General features: G+C 34.9%; 1 protein-coding gene across 3 annotated transcripts in view; it reads right to left on the bottom strand.

The window, feature by feature from the left end:
- Window positions 1-15,774, bottom strand: part of FNIP1 (folliculin interacting protein 1) — a 142,671-nt gene that overhangs the window by 75,848 nt on the left and 51,049 nt on the right. For all 3 annotated transcript variants that reach the window (XM_027849150.1, XM_027849152.1, XM_027849151.1), the window contains exon 2: window positions 2,150-2,276. In XM_027849150.1, the coding sequence (XP_027704951.1) occupies window positions 2,150-2,276 (127 nt within the window). The remainder of the gene's footprint in view (window positions 1-2,149; window positions 2,277-15,774) is intronic.

Here is a 15,774-nt window from a genome sequence, read left to right as displayed (position 1 = left end):
CATTATTTGCACTAAGTGCAAAAGGTGTTTCCTTTTATCCCAAGAACCATCTTCCATGCTTTTATACGTTTCCTGAGACTGGTTTTTCATCATTTGTGGATCTGTTAATGAAGAATTCTCATTTATAATGCAACCAGAATACTGCCCATAGTAGAGACAAAGCAGTATTAAAAAAAAAAAAATCACAAACTCTAGGAGATAAAGAATCTAGTCTTGGCTCTGCCATTTAAAAATTTTGTTCTGTTCACTTACATGGTAGCATGGCTTCAGAATAAATTACTATCTTATATGTACAATTATCTTCTCTACTTATTCCATTTACTCATTCATCCAGAAAGCATTTTTTAACTGACTAATATGTAAAAAACAAAACAAAACCAATGCCCAGTCCAGGAGAAGAGGAAGAAGTAAATAAGATGCTATATTGGACAAGGATGAGCTTACAATCTAGCATAGTACTGTTACTTAATCATTTTTATATAAATATCACTCCAATGTAAAAGAGAAGGTAGTTTGATAATTAAAAGCTTATGAGTCACATTCAAGACTGACATTTAAAATTCCTAAGACCCCTATTACTACTTCTTTCTAAAGGCCAAATTGTTTATTCTTTTGTTTTAGTATAGAAGGGATGGAATAATGTGACAAGAAAAATAAATGATAACACTTGGCTTTCCATTTAATATTATTGACATTACTTTTCTAAAATTAAGGTAGAAGAATTATTTTCAAAAGGTAGAATTTAAGTGCCAACCATTCCAAATCAAACAGCACTGATGAACAAAACAGGCAGAGCAGATTTTTTTTTAACATTTTCATCTGGAAAACTACCGATATCTGAAATATTTCAGTAGAGAAAGCTAGATGGTGTAGTGAATAGAATGATGGACTTGGAAGTCAGGAAGGGCTGGGCTTGAATTCTACCTTAGATACTTAATACTTGTGGGACTCTGAGCAAGCCATTTAATCCTTCTCAGACTCAGTTTCCTTATCTGTAAAACCAGAATAAGGATAGCACCCTAACAGGATTATTGTAAGGATTAAATGAAAATGTTTATGTATATATCTGTATGTATGTATGTATGTATATATGCAGATATACAGGTTTATAAACCTTAAAGCATTATGTAAATGATAACTATTATTATTCTATATTGTGTACACAGCTAGACAACCTTCAGCAAATGATACCATCCTTGATATGTTTCCTAACAACCTGGTGCTCCAATAATAACAAGAAAAAATAAAGATGTTCTCTACCTCCTGCAGCCTTCTTACACTTTCTACCCCCTCCTTGTAATCTTTGATCCAGTGACACTGGGTTTCTGGCTGTTCATGACTCAGCACCAGGTATTTTCTCAGGTTGGAATGCTCTTCCCTCCTCATTTCTGCCTCCTGGCTTCCTTGGCTTCTTTCAAGTCCCAGCAAAAATCCCACCTCGTACAGGAAGCGTTTCCCCCCAATCCCTCTTAAATCCAGGCAGGGCCTTTCCTCTGTTGACTATTTCCTATTTAGTTTATATATAGCCTGTCTGTATGTATTTGTTTCTATGTTGTTTCCCCTATTGGACTGTGAGCTCCTCAAGGGCAGGAGACTGTCTTTTGCTTTTCTTCACATCCCTAGTACTTATCACAGTGCCTAGCACATAGAAGGCATTTAATAAATGCTTACTGACTGACTGCAGATGAGAAAAATTTTGAAAGATAAAGGAGAGGGGCAGCTAGGTGGCACAGCAGATACCATCCCTGAACTGAGTTTAAATCCAGCCTGAGACACTTACTAGCTGTGTGACCTTGGGCAAGTCACTTAATCCCAACTGCCTCAAAAAAAAAAAAGGAAAGAAAAAAAAAGAAAGATAAAGGAGAGGACATGATTTTAATTTGGAAAGTTTAATTTAATTAAAATTGAAAATCTTCCAAACTAAGAATGTCCCACAGTGTTTTACCACTGATTCTAAATTCTAGTGTGCTGATACTAGACATTAACTTGATGTCCAAAAGTGTTTTACCACTGATTTTAAGTTCTGGCATGCAGAATTTCAAATTTTAAATACAGAGTATAGGTACCACCACATTTCAATTACTAAAGAAAAATAATGATTTATATTCATTTATCCTAAATTTAATAATCAAATAGTTAACATGCTCACCGACACAGATATGTCCTCAGTTTTTCTTTTAGTACTGGAGTCGAACAAGACATTCCTTCCTCTTCTTTCACAATCTTGATACACAATTAGTCGAATCTGGCTTGGATCAAACTCTGACAAAGGCCAACTTCAATGAAAAACAAAAATCCATTAAGCCTTGTATTTTATCAAGTACCCTATATAATTATTTTCTAAATGTACACTATATTAGCCAACTCAAATGTTCCATATTCTTTGGCTATTTAAAAAAGTATCTCTCTTCAATGACACAACTGAAGAGTAATACGGTTTTAACAAGATTACATTTAATACTGGCATACACAGCTTTACTTTTTTAACTTAAAATATTTTGTTTTCCAATTACATGAAAAATCAATTTTTAACATTTCTGTTTTTTAATTTTGAGTTCCAAATTCTTTCCCACCCTTCCTCACCTCCCCTGTCATTAAGAAAACAAACAATTTGATATAGGTTATACATACACAGTCATGTATAACATTTTCATTAGTAGTCAGGTTGGTACACAAGCTTTACATTATGGGTAGATGCTATAGTAGCTAAGCATTAGTTAACTTAAAATATTTTGTTTTCCAATTACATGAAAAGCAGGAGGACCTGAGTTCAAATTCTGCTCAGGCACCTACTGCACCTACTACTACTACTTCCTGACACAGTTTTCTCTTCTGTAAAATGGGAATAATAAAAACACCTTATTTCCTGGAGTAGTTGTAAGATAAAATGAGACATCTGTAAATCACTTTGCAAACCTTAAAGTGCTATGTGAATGTTAGCCATTTTTATTGTTATCTGTCATAAGCTTAAACCTAAATGCAACAAAGGAGGAATCAATTAACATCATTAAATAATCAGTGGGCAAAATGTATAATGGAGCATCACTAAAACAACATTCATTAATACTGATAATTCAGCAGGTAAGTCTATCAAGGACTGAAGAAACTGAGGATGTTTAGCCTAGGGAAGAAATGATAATTTAGGGGGACCATGTTTGCAGACTACAAGTATGAATAAACAAAAGAAAAAACATTTAAGTGCTTAATATGTATAAAACACTGTCTTAAATGCTGGGGGTATAAACAGAAAAGTAACACAGTGTCTGTACTCAAGGAGCTTACATTCTGATAGGGAGAGATAAAACAAGAGGTTTCAGCTATAAATCATATATAAAGGAATAGCACAGCTACAAAGAAATAGTGCTTCTTTAATATCTTTTCCATTAATAAAATCAAATCTATTTCTTTTTAAAATGTTAACTCTGAACTTAAATATCAAATTAGCATTTGCACAAAGTAGACAGATAGGAAAAAGAGGACTGTACATGAAACAAAGCACTGCTATTATGTAGAGCTTGTTTTGGTAATTATATAATAAATGTAACATGTGCCTTTCAAAACTGTCCTGCTTCTCTTTTTTTTTAGATATAATTTTTATTGATATCTTTAGATTTTTTAAAATCATCAAAATTCAATCACTCAATTTCACCTAACCCCTTCCAGAGAGCCATCCCATAAACAAATACTTTTTAAGGGAAAAAAAATCAGAAAAACTAAACAATACATCAAAAAAAGTCTAAATATATGTACAATGTACCACATCTGTGAATCACCCTCTGTAGAAAGCTATTAAAGTGAGAGGGACACTCAACCCACAAACTCAGAAGAAGAGAATGACTATAAAATATTTATAAGCAAAGCCTGAAAGAAAAACACAACATGGACACAAATCCAACTAGAATTCCTAAAAGAGATGAAGTAAGAATTTAAAAATGTATTTACGTGTGAAATAAGAGCATAAGAGGAAAAAAAATTGAAAAGAGACAAGAGATGTGGAAGAAATAATTGGAAAGGGGATTAACAGCTTGGCACTAGGGGTTACAAAACACTGTCCAAACAACAAATTTCCTGAAATTTTTCGAATGAATCAAATAGAAGCAAATGGCTCTATGATACTACAAAAAGTATTAGAACAAAGTAAAAAAAGACTAAAAAAAAAAAAAGGAGAAAATGTAAGATATCACAAAGCAAAAACTGACCTACAAAATGGATAAAGGAGGAAAAATTTAAGAATCATTGGATTATCTGCATGTCATAACTAAAGAAATCTTAAAAGAAAATCTGCCCAAATCTCTTAGAACCAAAGAACAAAGTACAAATACTAAGAATCTGTCACTTTTCTCCTAAAAGAAACTCCAAAATGAAAAGCCTGAGGAATATGATATCCAAAATTCAGAGTTTCCAGATCTTAGAAAAAATATTGCAAACAGCCAGAAAAAAAAGAATTCAAGAACCAGGGAACCACAGTCAGGAATACATATGATTTAGCAGCACCTATAAAGGGGTAGAGAAATTGGAATATAATATTCCAGAAGTCAAAGTACATGGGCTTACAGCCAAAAAAAACTTACCCAGCAAGCCCGAGTATCATGCTGCAGAGGTGGGGTAGGGGTGGGGGGAACCCAACCTTTAATGAAAAAGACTTCCAATAATTCCTGATGAAAAGACCAAAGCTATGTAGAAACTCTAAAGTATGAACACAGGAGTGAAGAGAAATATAAAAAGGTAAACACGAGAACAAACATAAAGGACCAAATAAGGATAAACTGCTTACATTCAAATATGGGAAGATGATACATGTACCCCCTCTGATTTCTATCATTATCAGAGTTCATAGAGGGAATCCAAATACAGGTATACCTCAGAGATATTGTGGGGTCAATTCCAGACCACCACAATGAAGCAAATGTTTCAATAAAGTCACACGAAATTTTTTGTTTTCTAGTGCAATATAAAAGTTATGTTTATACTATACTGTAGTGTATTAAGCATGCAACAGAACCTACTGATAGAGGGCAGCTAGGTGGCGCAATGGATAAAGTGCTGGGCCTGGAGTCAGGAACACTTATCTTCCTGAGTTCAAATCCAGCTTCAGACACCTAGGTAAGTCACTTATTCCCGGTTGTCTCAGTTCCTCATTTATAAAATGAGCTGGAGAAGGAAATGGCAAACCACACCAGCTTCTCTGCCAAGAACCCCAAATGGGATTGCAAAGGGTTGGACATGACTGAAAAATGACTAAACAACAATACAATAATAGAGAGATGCAAAATGAGATATATGTCCATAACAGAATTTTATTTTTTTGTTTTGTTTTGTTTTTGCTCAGTTGTACATGTGTATAACAGGGTTTTGTTTTTCTTTCATTCTCAACTGAGCTAGTGGAAAGGAGGTAGGCAGGGAGGGAGAGACAGTGAATTTTTGCTGATAAAAGAAATAAAATTTAATTTAAAAAACAAACAAAAAAGACTATCTCTTGCCCATAGCAATGAAAGGTATATGATCTGTTCCTCTTCTATTTTTGAATAGCATGATCTTTAATATTAAGATTACATATCCACTTAGAATTTATTGTGGAAAACTGTGTAAAGTGTTGGTTTGAGTCTAATTTTTTCTGGAATGCTTTCTAATTTTGAAAGAAAGATAATTGTCCTGCTCTTCCTCAAACAGGTTCTGGGAAGAACTGAACAATGGGAGAAGGAGGCTACCAGAGTTCAAAGGATGTTTTAGGGTTGAGGCCCCAGGCACTGAGGGAATTTCCAGGGTGAAAAGGCAGCTGAGACTTGCTGACAGTCTGGAGAGCTGTTATTTTTTTTAATTAATTTATTCATTTTTAGTTTTCAACATTCACTTCCATAAGATTTTGAGTTTTAAATTTCCTCCCCTTTATCCTTCCCCCTTCCCAAGATGGTATACAATCTCATATAGGTTCTACTTATGCATTCATATTAAACATATTTTCACATTAGTCATGATGTAAAGAAGAATTAGAACTAATGGGATGAACCATGAAAAAGAACAAAACAAAACAACAAAAGAAAAGGAGAGCAAACAATATGCTTCCATCCACATTCAGACTCCATAGTTCTTTCTCTGGATGTGGACAGCATTTTCCATCATGAGTTTTGTGGAGTTGTCTTAGATCCTTGTATTGCTGAGAACAGCTAAGTCTATCAAAGCCAGTCATCACAAAATGTGGTTTTTACTGCATACAATGTTCTCCTGGTTCTGCTCATTTCACTCAGCATCAGTTCATATAAGTCTTTACAGGTTTTTCTGAAGTCAGTTTGCTCATCATTTCTTATAGCACAATAGTATTCCATTACATTCACATACCATAACTTGTTCAGCCATTCCCCAATTGATGGGCATCCCCTCAATTTCCAATTCCTGGCCATCACAAAAAAAGATACTATAAATAATTTTGTATATGTGGGTCCTTTTCCATTTTTATGATCTCTTTGGGATACAGCCCTAAAAGTGGTATTGCAGGGTGAAAGGATATGCAGTTTTATAGCCCTTTGGTCATAGTTTCAAATTCCTCTCCTGAATGGTTGGATCAGTTCACAACTCTACCAACAATGTATTGGTGTTTCAATTTTTCCTACATCTTCTCCAACATTTATCATTTTCCTGTTCTGTCACATTAGCCAATCTGATAGGTGTGAAGGAATACCTCAGAGTTGTTTTGATTTGAATTTCTCTAATCAATAGTGATATAAAACATTTTTCATATGACTACAGACAGCTTTAATTTCTTCCTCTGAAAACTGCTTGTTCATATCCTTTAATCATTTGTCATTTGGGGAATGAATTGTATTCTTATAAATTTGACTTAGTTCTTTATATACTTTAGAAATGAGACCTTTATCAGAGACACTGGTTGTAAAACTTCTTTCCCAGTTTTTGGCTTTCCTCCTAATCTTGGTTGCATTGGCTTTGTTTGTGCAAAAACTTTTCAATTTAATGTAATCAAAATCATCCACTTTGCATTTCATAATGTTTTCTATCTCTTGTTTGGTCATAAATTCTTCCCTTCTCCATAGATTTGATAGGTAAAGTATCCCTTGATCTCCTGGTTTGCTTATAGTATCAGCCTTTATATCTAAATCATGTACCCATTTTGACTTGATCTTGGGATAGGGTGTAAGATGTTGGTCTATGCCTAATTTCTGCCATACTATTCTCCAGTTTTCCCAGCAGTTTTTGTTAAATAGTGAGCTCTTATCCCAGAAGCTGGAGTCTCTGGATTTATCAAATAGCAGATTGCTATAGTCATTGACTCTTGTGTCTTTTGTACCTAACCTATTCCACTGATCCACCACTCTATTTCTTAGCCAGTACCAAGTAGTTTTGATGATTGCTGCTTTATAGAGAGTAAAATTTTTAAAAAAATCAATTGTGGGATTGACTGAAAAACATAGAACAGTCACTGAGGTCCAAAGATAATAGAGAAGGTTAGTAAAATGTGACTATCTCCAATGTTCCTCCCAGGTTTGTAAAGGATACATGCCTTTTCATCCTATACAATTCTTGCTCATGTCTTTCCATAAATTTTCCTTAAAATATCTACACAATGGTCTGGAGGCCATTTTACTGCTTCATGGATACTTGTATAGGACTTGGGTTGTCCAGTATAGCAATACTTCACTCCTGCTTCATGATGTATCTTCTACATTTTATCATCATATATGTTATAAATGATGTTTTCTATATAACTTACAACTGGACCTCCAAAGATGCTGGCTTCTCAAGTTTGGGTGGAATTAATAAGCTCTGGATCTTTCCTTGGTCTTGACAGAGCAAACCTGGCTATTGGATGAAGAGTAAATGAAACCTCACCTCAACCCTCTATATCTGGCCAGCCTCAAACAGAGTTTTATGCTGACAACCATCTTTGAAGTCACAGAAACTTGGTTCTTCCCTGAAAACTGCATCTGTTACCATTCTCCTTCAATACTAGATTATTCTTTCATAACCTGTTGACACGGGGCCAGGAGGGGCAATTGGGCACAATTTCAGTTCTTTATCCAACATCCTCCACACAGTGATCTCTCTTTCTTTGAAGTTCGCTCAGTTTATATATAACATTCTATCCAGATTCTGATGTCAATTATCTACCAGCTCCAGGTCATTCTCCCCCTTATTTCAAGAAACTCAGAATATGACAACTAGTCTCTCCCCAAACCCTGCTCTTTGTACTTTAAAACTTCAATTTATTTTATTGATGTAACTTAAAATACCCTTACTTCTTGGTCTGTCAAACTCCTCAACTTCTACAACCTACACCTTCACTCCACAATAATCACTCATAGTGGACTGTCTCTTACCACTATCAATCCCTTAAGTGCTAAATATGAAATCTTTTCTCAGTCTTCACCCTTGACCTCTCCCTGCAACTTGTGATGCTCTTCTCCTAGAGACTCTTATCTCCCTCAGCTTTCGTGATGCTACTTTCTCATGGTTGTCCACCTATCTGTTGGACTGGATACTTCTCTGTTTCCTTTGCTGGATTACCATCTGTATCTTCTCCATAAATCCCCTCCCAAAGGCTCTGTTGTCCCAGACCTTTTTTCTTCTTTTCTCTGTAATACTTTCAGTGATCTTATCAGCTCATCAGCATTATTCAAATACCTCCCAAATCTAGTTATCTAGCCATAATTTCTCTCCTTTGAGCTCTAGTCCCTTATCACCAACTGCCTTCTAATTATTTCCACCTGCATATTCTGTAAGTATCTCAAACTTAAGAATCCAAAACAAAACTTATCATTTCCTCACAAAACATCTACATTCTCTAAACTGCCATATTAAAGGCATCATCATCCTTCTAGTCCCTGATATTGACAACTTCATTGTCACTTCTGGTTCTCTTCATTTCCCATATTAAATAAGAATGTCAAATCTTGTCACTTATACCTATACAACCTATTGAATTTATACCACCTACTCTCCAAAATCTAGTTCAGAGGATCTTAACTTGGGAGCCATTAACTTGTTTAAAACATTTTTGATAACTATTTCAACATAATTAATCTCCTCTGTAATTATTTTTTATTTTATGTATTTCAAAATAATATTCTGAGAAATGGTCCACAGACTTCATCAGACTTCCAAAGACGTCCATGACACACAAAAAAAGTAAAAACTCCTGTCCCTAGTTTAGATAATTAGTTCAGTTTTAGACAAGTTGAGTTTGAAATGCCTATATTAGTGTACAGCTGTGTCCAACTCTTCATGACCTCATGGACCACAGCATGCCAATGCTGTCCATGGGGTTTTCTTGGCAAAGATACTGGAGTAGTTTGCCATTTCCTTCTTAAAAGGATTAAGGCAAACTGAGATTAAGTGACTTGCCCAGGGTCACATAGCAACTAAGTGTCTGAGGCTGAATTTGAACTTAGGACTTCCTAACTTCAGGCCTAGCATTCTATCCACTGAACCACCACCTAAATGTCATGTCCCATGTGCCTACAGGATACCTCATTTGAAATGTACAGTAAATAGCGAAGTAAGACTAGAGCTCAGGAGAGATACTAGAGCTGGAAACATACCCTATGGAGTCATTAGCATAGAGATGATAAATATAGATTTGTGAGATGATGAGGTCACCACAGATGAGTATCAAAAAAAAGAAGAAAGGAAAAGGGCTCATATCACCTTAATCTGGACTATTGCAATAGCCTTTAGGTTGATCTCTTTGTCTCATATCCTCAAATAATAACAACTAATAACATTTAAATAGTGCTTTTCAGGGCTGAAAGCAGTTTATATATTTTATCTCAAACCCCCTGGTTTCTTAGTTCATTAAATTCCTCAACTACCATGTTCCACATCCTTAATCCAACTCAGTCACTCACCCATGGTCTCATAGAATAATGATCTGAAACGGTATTAGGAAAAACAAAAGATGTGTATGTACATGTGTGTGTGTGCCTGTCTGTGTCTATGTGTAGGATAGGAGAGATCTGAGTATATCTGTAGGCCCAGGGAAAGGAAAAAGTAAAGAGGGAAAGACTAAAGATGAAAGTAGAGATAATCAACAGACAAAGGAGGAGATAAGGTTTAAGGCATAGGCGGCAGGTTATCAAAGGAAAGGGATGATAATTTTATCCTCTGATGATTCCCCTTGAGACTCAAATAAATAAGAGAAATGAGGAAATTTAAGGATGAAGGAGAGAACATTATTAAAATGACTGACCATTAAGTAAAGATTAGGCATGAAGAAAAGTGAGTCATGGTTTGGGAAAAGACTTAAGGAATGAAGTTCATGATTAGGATGCTATTTGGGAGGAATGAGTGAATAAGAAATGCAGGAGAAAAGGGATTATAGTCAGAAAGGGGCATTTTAGATGTTAAGATCTCATAAAGAGAATAGTTCTGAATAATAATGATGTCTATAGTGTTACCATCCACCTAGATAGTACAGTCACAGAACTTGATGAATTCAAGTTAACTGTGAGAACAGAGTGTTAGAAGGGCTGACAACTTGGATATTAAAGTGCCCATGGATAAGGCCGCCTAACAAAAGAGAAACAATTACATTAAACAATTCTGTAATATAAACAACATAACAAAAAAAGCAAAATATTTGTTTCAGAGTATAGTAAAATTATCTGAAGGTTGAATTATTTTCAAATTTAACTATAGTTACGGAAACTGTATGATAATGAATCACTTATAACTATTTTTAAGCCTCTGTAAATTATATTTATAGTTTATTCCAGCTTATCTATTCTGCATGTTTTTCATGTCAACACTTTCTGAGAACGTTAATAGAAACAACCATGCTGGAACAGACACCTCCTCCACAAGCCTGATCAGCACTGTGTGCTTTAAAAGACCACATAAAATTCTCATCATATGTGTCATTGTGCAGAAGAAGGAAATACACTTTGGAACTAAGTTGAACTTTGGTTATTTTTTAGAAGCATAAAGGTAGTCAGTTTGAAAATCTATAAATACCTGATGGCATTTTTCCCCTTATTTTACCTTTATAATTCTGCCTCAATTTCTACCTCCAATAATGGTTTTGATAAAACAACCAACCTTGTATTCACTGAGCAGTCATCCCTCTATTCTTTCATTATGAGATATTCTGGCAAACACCACCTAAATGGGCTCTTCCATCTTTATCAGTTTGACTATCAGCACCACACATAAACTCAATCTATGTTCAAGGAATTTCAAGTCTCTTCCAAAAAAAAAATACACACCCCCCCCCCCACACACCTACACATTGCTGAATTGCTCTATCCTACACTTTCTAAATGGTTGTTATACCTCAGCAGCCAAAAGCAATAAAATTAAATTATTAAAAATTGACAGTTTATTATATAGCATCTTGTCCTTCATTTTGACTTTAAGTCTACAAGGCAGCATATCTTATTTTGTTGTTTGTACAAAGTGTCACATTTCTGTTTGACTCTACTAAAGTTCTACTTCAGTACCTTACTGTGGAATGAAGGTGACCATGGGTTGGTTTTTCAAAAAAGTTCTATTGCTGTTGTCTTTTGTTTTTTACATCAGAGTGATTTTCCCTTAACCCTCCCCCACCCCCAGCATTGTAACAAAGAACATTTAAGCAAAGCCAGCCAACATTGCAAAAGAGTACGAAGTGTATACCACATTCTACAACACTAATACTTGTCTTCCTACCAGAGCAGAAAGATGTTTCCTAATCAGTTTTTCAGAATCAAGATTGTGCATTAAAATTCATCTGAGTTGGTTGTTAAAAAAAAAATTAAATCATTATCATTTATATCACTGCATATGTTGTTTTCATTTCTGCTTTCTTCAGTCTATATCATTTCACACAAATCTTTCTAATTCCCTGAATTTCTTCTCTTTGTCTCTTCTTTTGGTGCAGTAATGGTTTATAACGTTAATGTTCATGTTATAATTTATTCAGCCCAATGGATAGGCACCTGTTTTTTTTCCCAGGGTTTTTTGTTTGTTTTGTTTTGTTTTTGCCACCACAAAGAGTGATATTATGACTATTTTGTTATAGATAAGACTGTTCTGTCACTGATGTCTTTGGGACTAATTTGGGATTGCTCATTTGGGATTGCTGGGTAAGGAGTGTAACCATTTTATTGACTTTTTTGAATAATTCTAAAATGATTTTCAGAATGACTAGATCAATTCACAATTCCACTAATGGTGTATTAGTGCATTTGTCCTCCCACAGTCCTTCTAACATTGACTGTTTTTATTGTCATCTTTGTCAATTTGATGAAAATAGGGAATTGTGTTAGAGACAAGACTTGAATTCAGGTCTTAATGACTCAAAATCTGGTCTTATATGCAGTATACCATGCTGTTTGTTATGACTTTGAGTTTTCAAATCTTATGCTAGCAAAACACATATGCTGTGGCAGATTCAACAACCTTCAAGTTTGAGCCAGGTAACAAATTACATGATTGGTATCTAAGAAAGCCTCATGACCATATTGGTCATAGGGTGACCAATATTTCAATCAGTCACAGCATCTCAAAGACTGTCTATTAAAATGAAGCATCTCTATCTGTCACACAGAGTATCTAAACTGATGAAATCATGAATTCATTGAAGTAGTCATATACTGAAGATTTTAGTATTAGTAATGTTTAGAATGCTAATTGTTCAAAAAGGTAGGCAGCTGTGATGTAGTGGAAAATACACATTTTGGGTCGACATTCCTGGAATCTAGTCTTAGAACTAGCTGTGTGAATATGAATAACTTTCCCAGTCTCAGTATTCTCATCCATAATATGTGGGGAAAATCCTTAATTACCTATTTCATAGGGCTGTTGTGAGGATCAAATGAGATACCACACATACATACATACACACATATATACATACACTTTTTTTTTGGCAAACTTTAAGGTACTATGGAAATGTCAGCTGTTATTATCATCACCATTACCATTACTCATGACTAGCAAGCAGGTAGATGAGTTAACCATTAGTTTACTTTACACACACACAGACACACATACACACAGACACACACACAGATACACACACACACACACACACACACACACGCTTGAACTAGGAATGGACAAAGAAAATGGAGTGGTCAATAGTTGAATGGGAAGAAGAGCTGCACTGGTTCACCTTTAGGAATTTACAAATTGCTTTCAATAATTCCAAGGGGTTTCCTGTCACTAAAACCCAAAATTTTCCTGGTGATACTTTATGGCTAAAAACTGTACAGCACCATGAACTTAAAAGAGTCAAAACTACAGGTTACCCAAGGTCAATGGAAAGACGCATGGTGAGTATAAGCTGAGAGAATATTATAGAAGATGAATTATTCATCTGTATTATCTTCATGTCAAAACACAACTGGAATATTGTGTTATTTTATAAGTGAAGTTGCATAAAAGATGTCACTGTAGATTTGTATGGTTAGAAAAGGAGAATAAAAGTAAGGAACAATAGATGTACAGTTGGGAGTGTTGATAATGCTAAAAGAATGAAAGAAAAACCTCTAGCACATTGGAAAGATCTGTGAAAAGTCATGGATGAGATTCACACAGAATGACTAAATACAGATGAGTCAAAATCTGCTCCAATGGAGAAGGTACCCACACTGATAAGATCACAAAGTCAATCTCTGCAACTTCTACCTGTTCATTGCTCCTAGTTGTACCCTCCAAGGTCACCTCCACCTCTAGATCTATGATTTTTGATCCTGGGATAAAGCACAAGTCTCCTCTCTTTTCCATGATAGCCCTTCAAGACAGTTATTGTGTATTCCACAAGTCTTCTGTTCTCCAGGTAAATAGCCCCATTTCCTTCAACTGATTCTCATGTGGGCCCTTCACTACCTAGAAGAGAGGTCAGCAAACTATGTGGCCTGTTGCCTGCTTCTGTATGGTCCTTGAACTAAGAATGGTTTTGACATTCTTAGTGACTCATAAAAAAATAGGCAATAAGCCAGATTTGGCCCACAGGCATTAGTTTGCTGACACTCAGAATATTCTCCTCTGGATTTTTTTCCCAGCTTGTCAACTGTGGTGCCCATAATTGAAGAGAATACTAGACATGTGGTCTGACTAGATCAGAATATTAGATTATCACTTTTCATGTTACAGATATGATTTCTTAATAGCACCTAATGTTATATTGTTTGGTTTTTGTTTTTTTTTTTGCTACCGTGTTGCATTCTTGATACTTATTGAGAGTCTAGTCTACTAAAACTTCAGGGTTTTTGTAGACAAAATTCTATCTAGCATTGTCTTCTCCATAGAAAACATTCAAATTGACTTTCTGAATCCAAATTTAAGATTTAACATTTATTTCTATTAAATTTCACCTAATTAGATTCAGCCTATCATTCTGAGAGGCAGTGTGGAATAGTGGATGGAGAGTCAGCTTAAAAAGCCAGGAACACTTCACCTGGGTTTATCCTGCTTCTGACACATTCTGGTTATATGATTCTGGGTATCTTAATGTCTCAGTGTCCTAGATCAAAGGTGTCAACCAAACTCCCAAGTCCATAACACTTGTAGTGCTGTTAACTAGATTAAAATTTAAATGGGAAATATTTAACAAAATTTTAAAAATTATTTAAAAAATTACAAAATACAGGTAATATTACATTTTAAAACTGAGTCAATAAGCAGAAGCATAGAAAATCACATATTAACATTATATAGGTTTTCTCATATTATTACTTATTTTGTTAAATATTTCCCAATTATATTTTAATCTGGTTTGAGCTGCACTCTGGAGTGCTGTGGGTCATATGCAGCCTAAGGGCTGCATGTTTAATACCTCTTTTCCAAACAATTCTTTTAAGACTCAATGTTGCTGGTCTATTGTGGTAGGAGTCTCCTTACTAGGGAATTCCCCAAACCAATGAAATCAGAAGTCCAGTTCCTATCTCTATAACTATCCTTAATTCTAACCTACCACCATCATTTTGGATCCTGATTCTATCATCTTTACTCTGGAAGAATTCATGGGCAAATTGCTATCAATAACTACTCAAGTCATTGATTAAAATATTAAAAAACATGGGGCCAAGGGAAAATCCCTATGGAAATTTTATCAGAGAGCTCCTTATAACTATAGGTGATCTCATTTGGCACTACCCCCTTCAATTCAAGGATGGTGACTGTCCCACTTCACTCTGTCCTGGTCAGAAAACATCTGGAGTATAGCATTCAATTTTATATATAGCTCTATAAATTCATGGTTTCTTTTTCCCATAAGTATTTTTGAGTCTGGGAAATGTTCACCTACCTGTAATAGAACAATAGAACAATAATAAAGTGAAATAATTTCAGTTGCAGGTCTCCACAACACTATTCTTTCAGCTAAAGTCTTACTCCTATCACAAAATCTTGATTTTTATCAAGGTACTTTACAGATAGTTATTTTCTCTAAACTATTTTTAAGACATTAATTATTATGATAAAAAATCTTGATAATCTGTAGTTTTCTTTCTTTTCCCATGGGTTTAAGTATTAGCTTAAGCATATGTCTCAGAAAACTCTTTCTCCTACAAGGTGTCAGTCCCGTATCACCAACTGCCTATTGGATATTTCAAACTGAAAGTCCTGGAGAAATATCAAGTTCAATATGTCCAAAATTGAACTTATTATCTTTCCCCCCCAAAAAACTACCCCTTTTCTAAAATGTTCTTTTTCTTTCAAAGGTACCACCATTCTTCCAGACTCTCAGTTCATAATCTTAGTATTATCTTCTATTCCTCACTCTCCTTTGACCTCATTTAATCAGTTGCCATTTCTACTTTCACAGGATCTCTCATGTCAAAC

Source organism: Vombatus ursinus, unplaced genomic scaffold (genome assembly GCF_900497805.2).
Source record: "Vombatus ursinus unplaced genomic scaffold, bare-nosed wombat genome assembly UNPS02007284.1, whole genome shotgun sequence".
In the NCBI taxonomy this organism is placed as follows: domain Eukaryota; kingdom Metazoa; phylum Chordata; class Mammalia; order Diprotodontia; family Vombatidae; genus Vombatus; species Vombatus ursinus.
The sequence above is the reverse complement of the archived record's forward strand: the minus strand, read 5'-3'. Positions and strand labels throughout refer to the sequence as shown.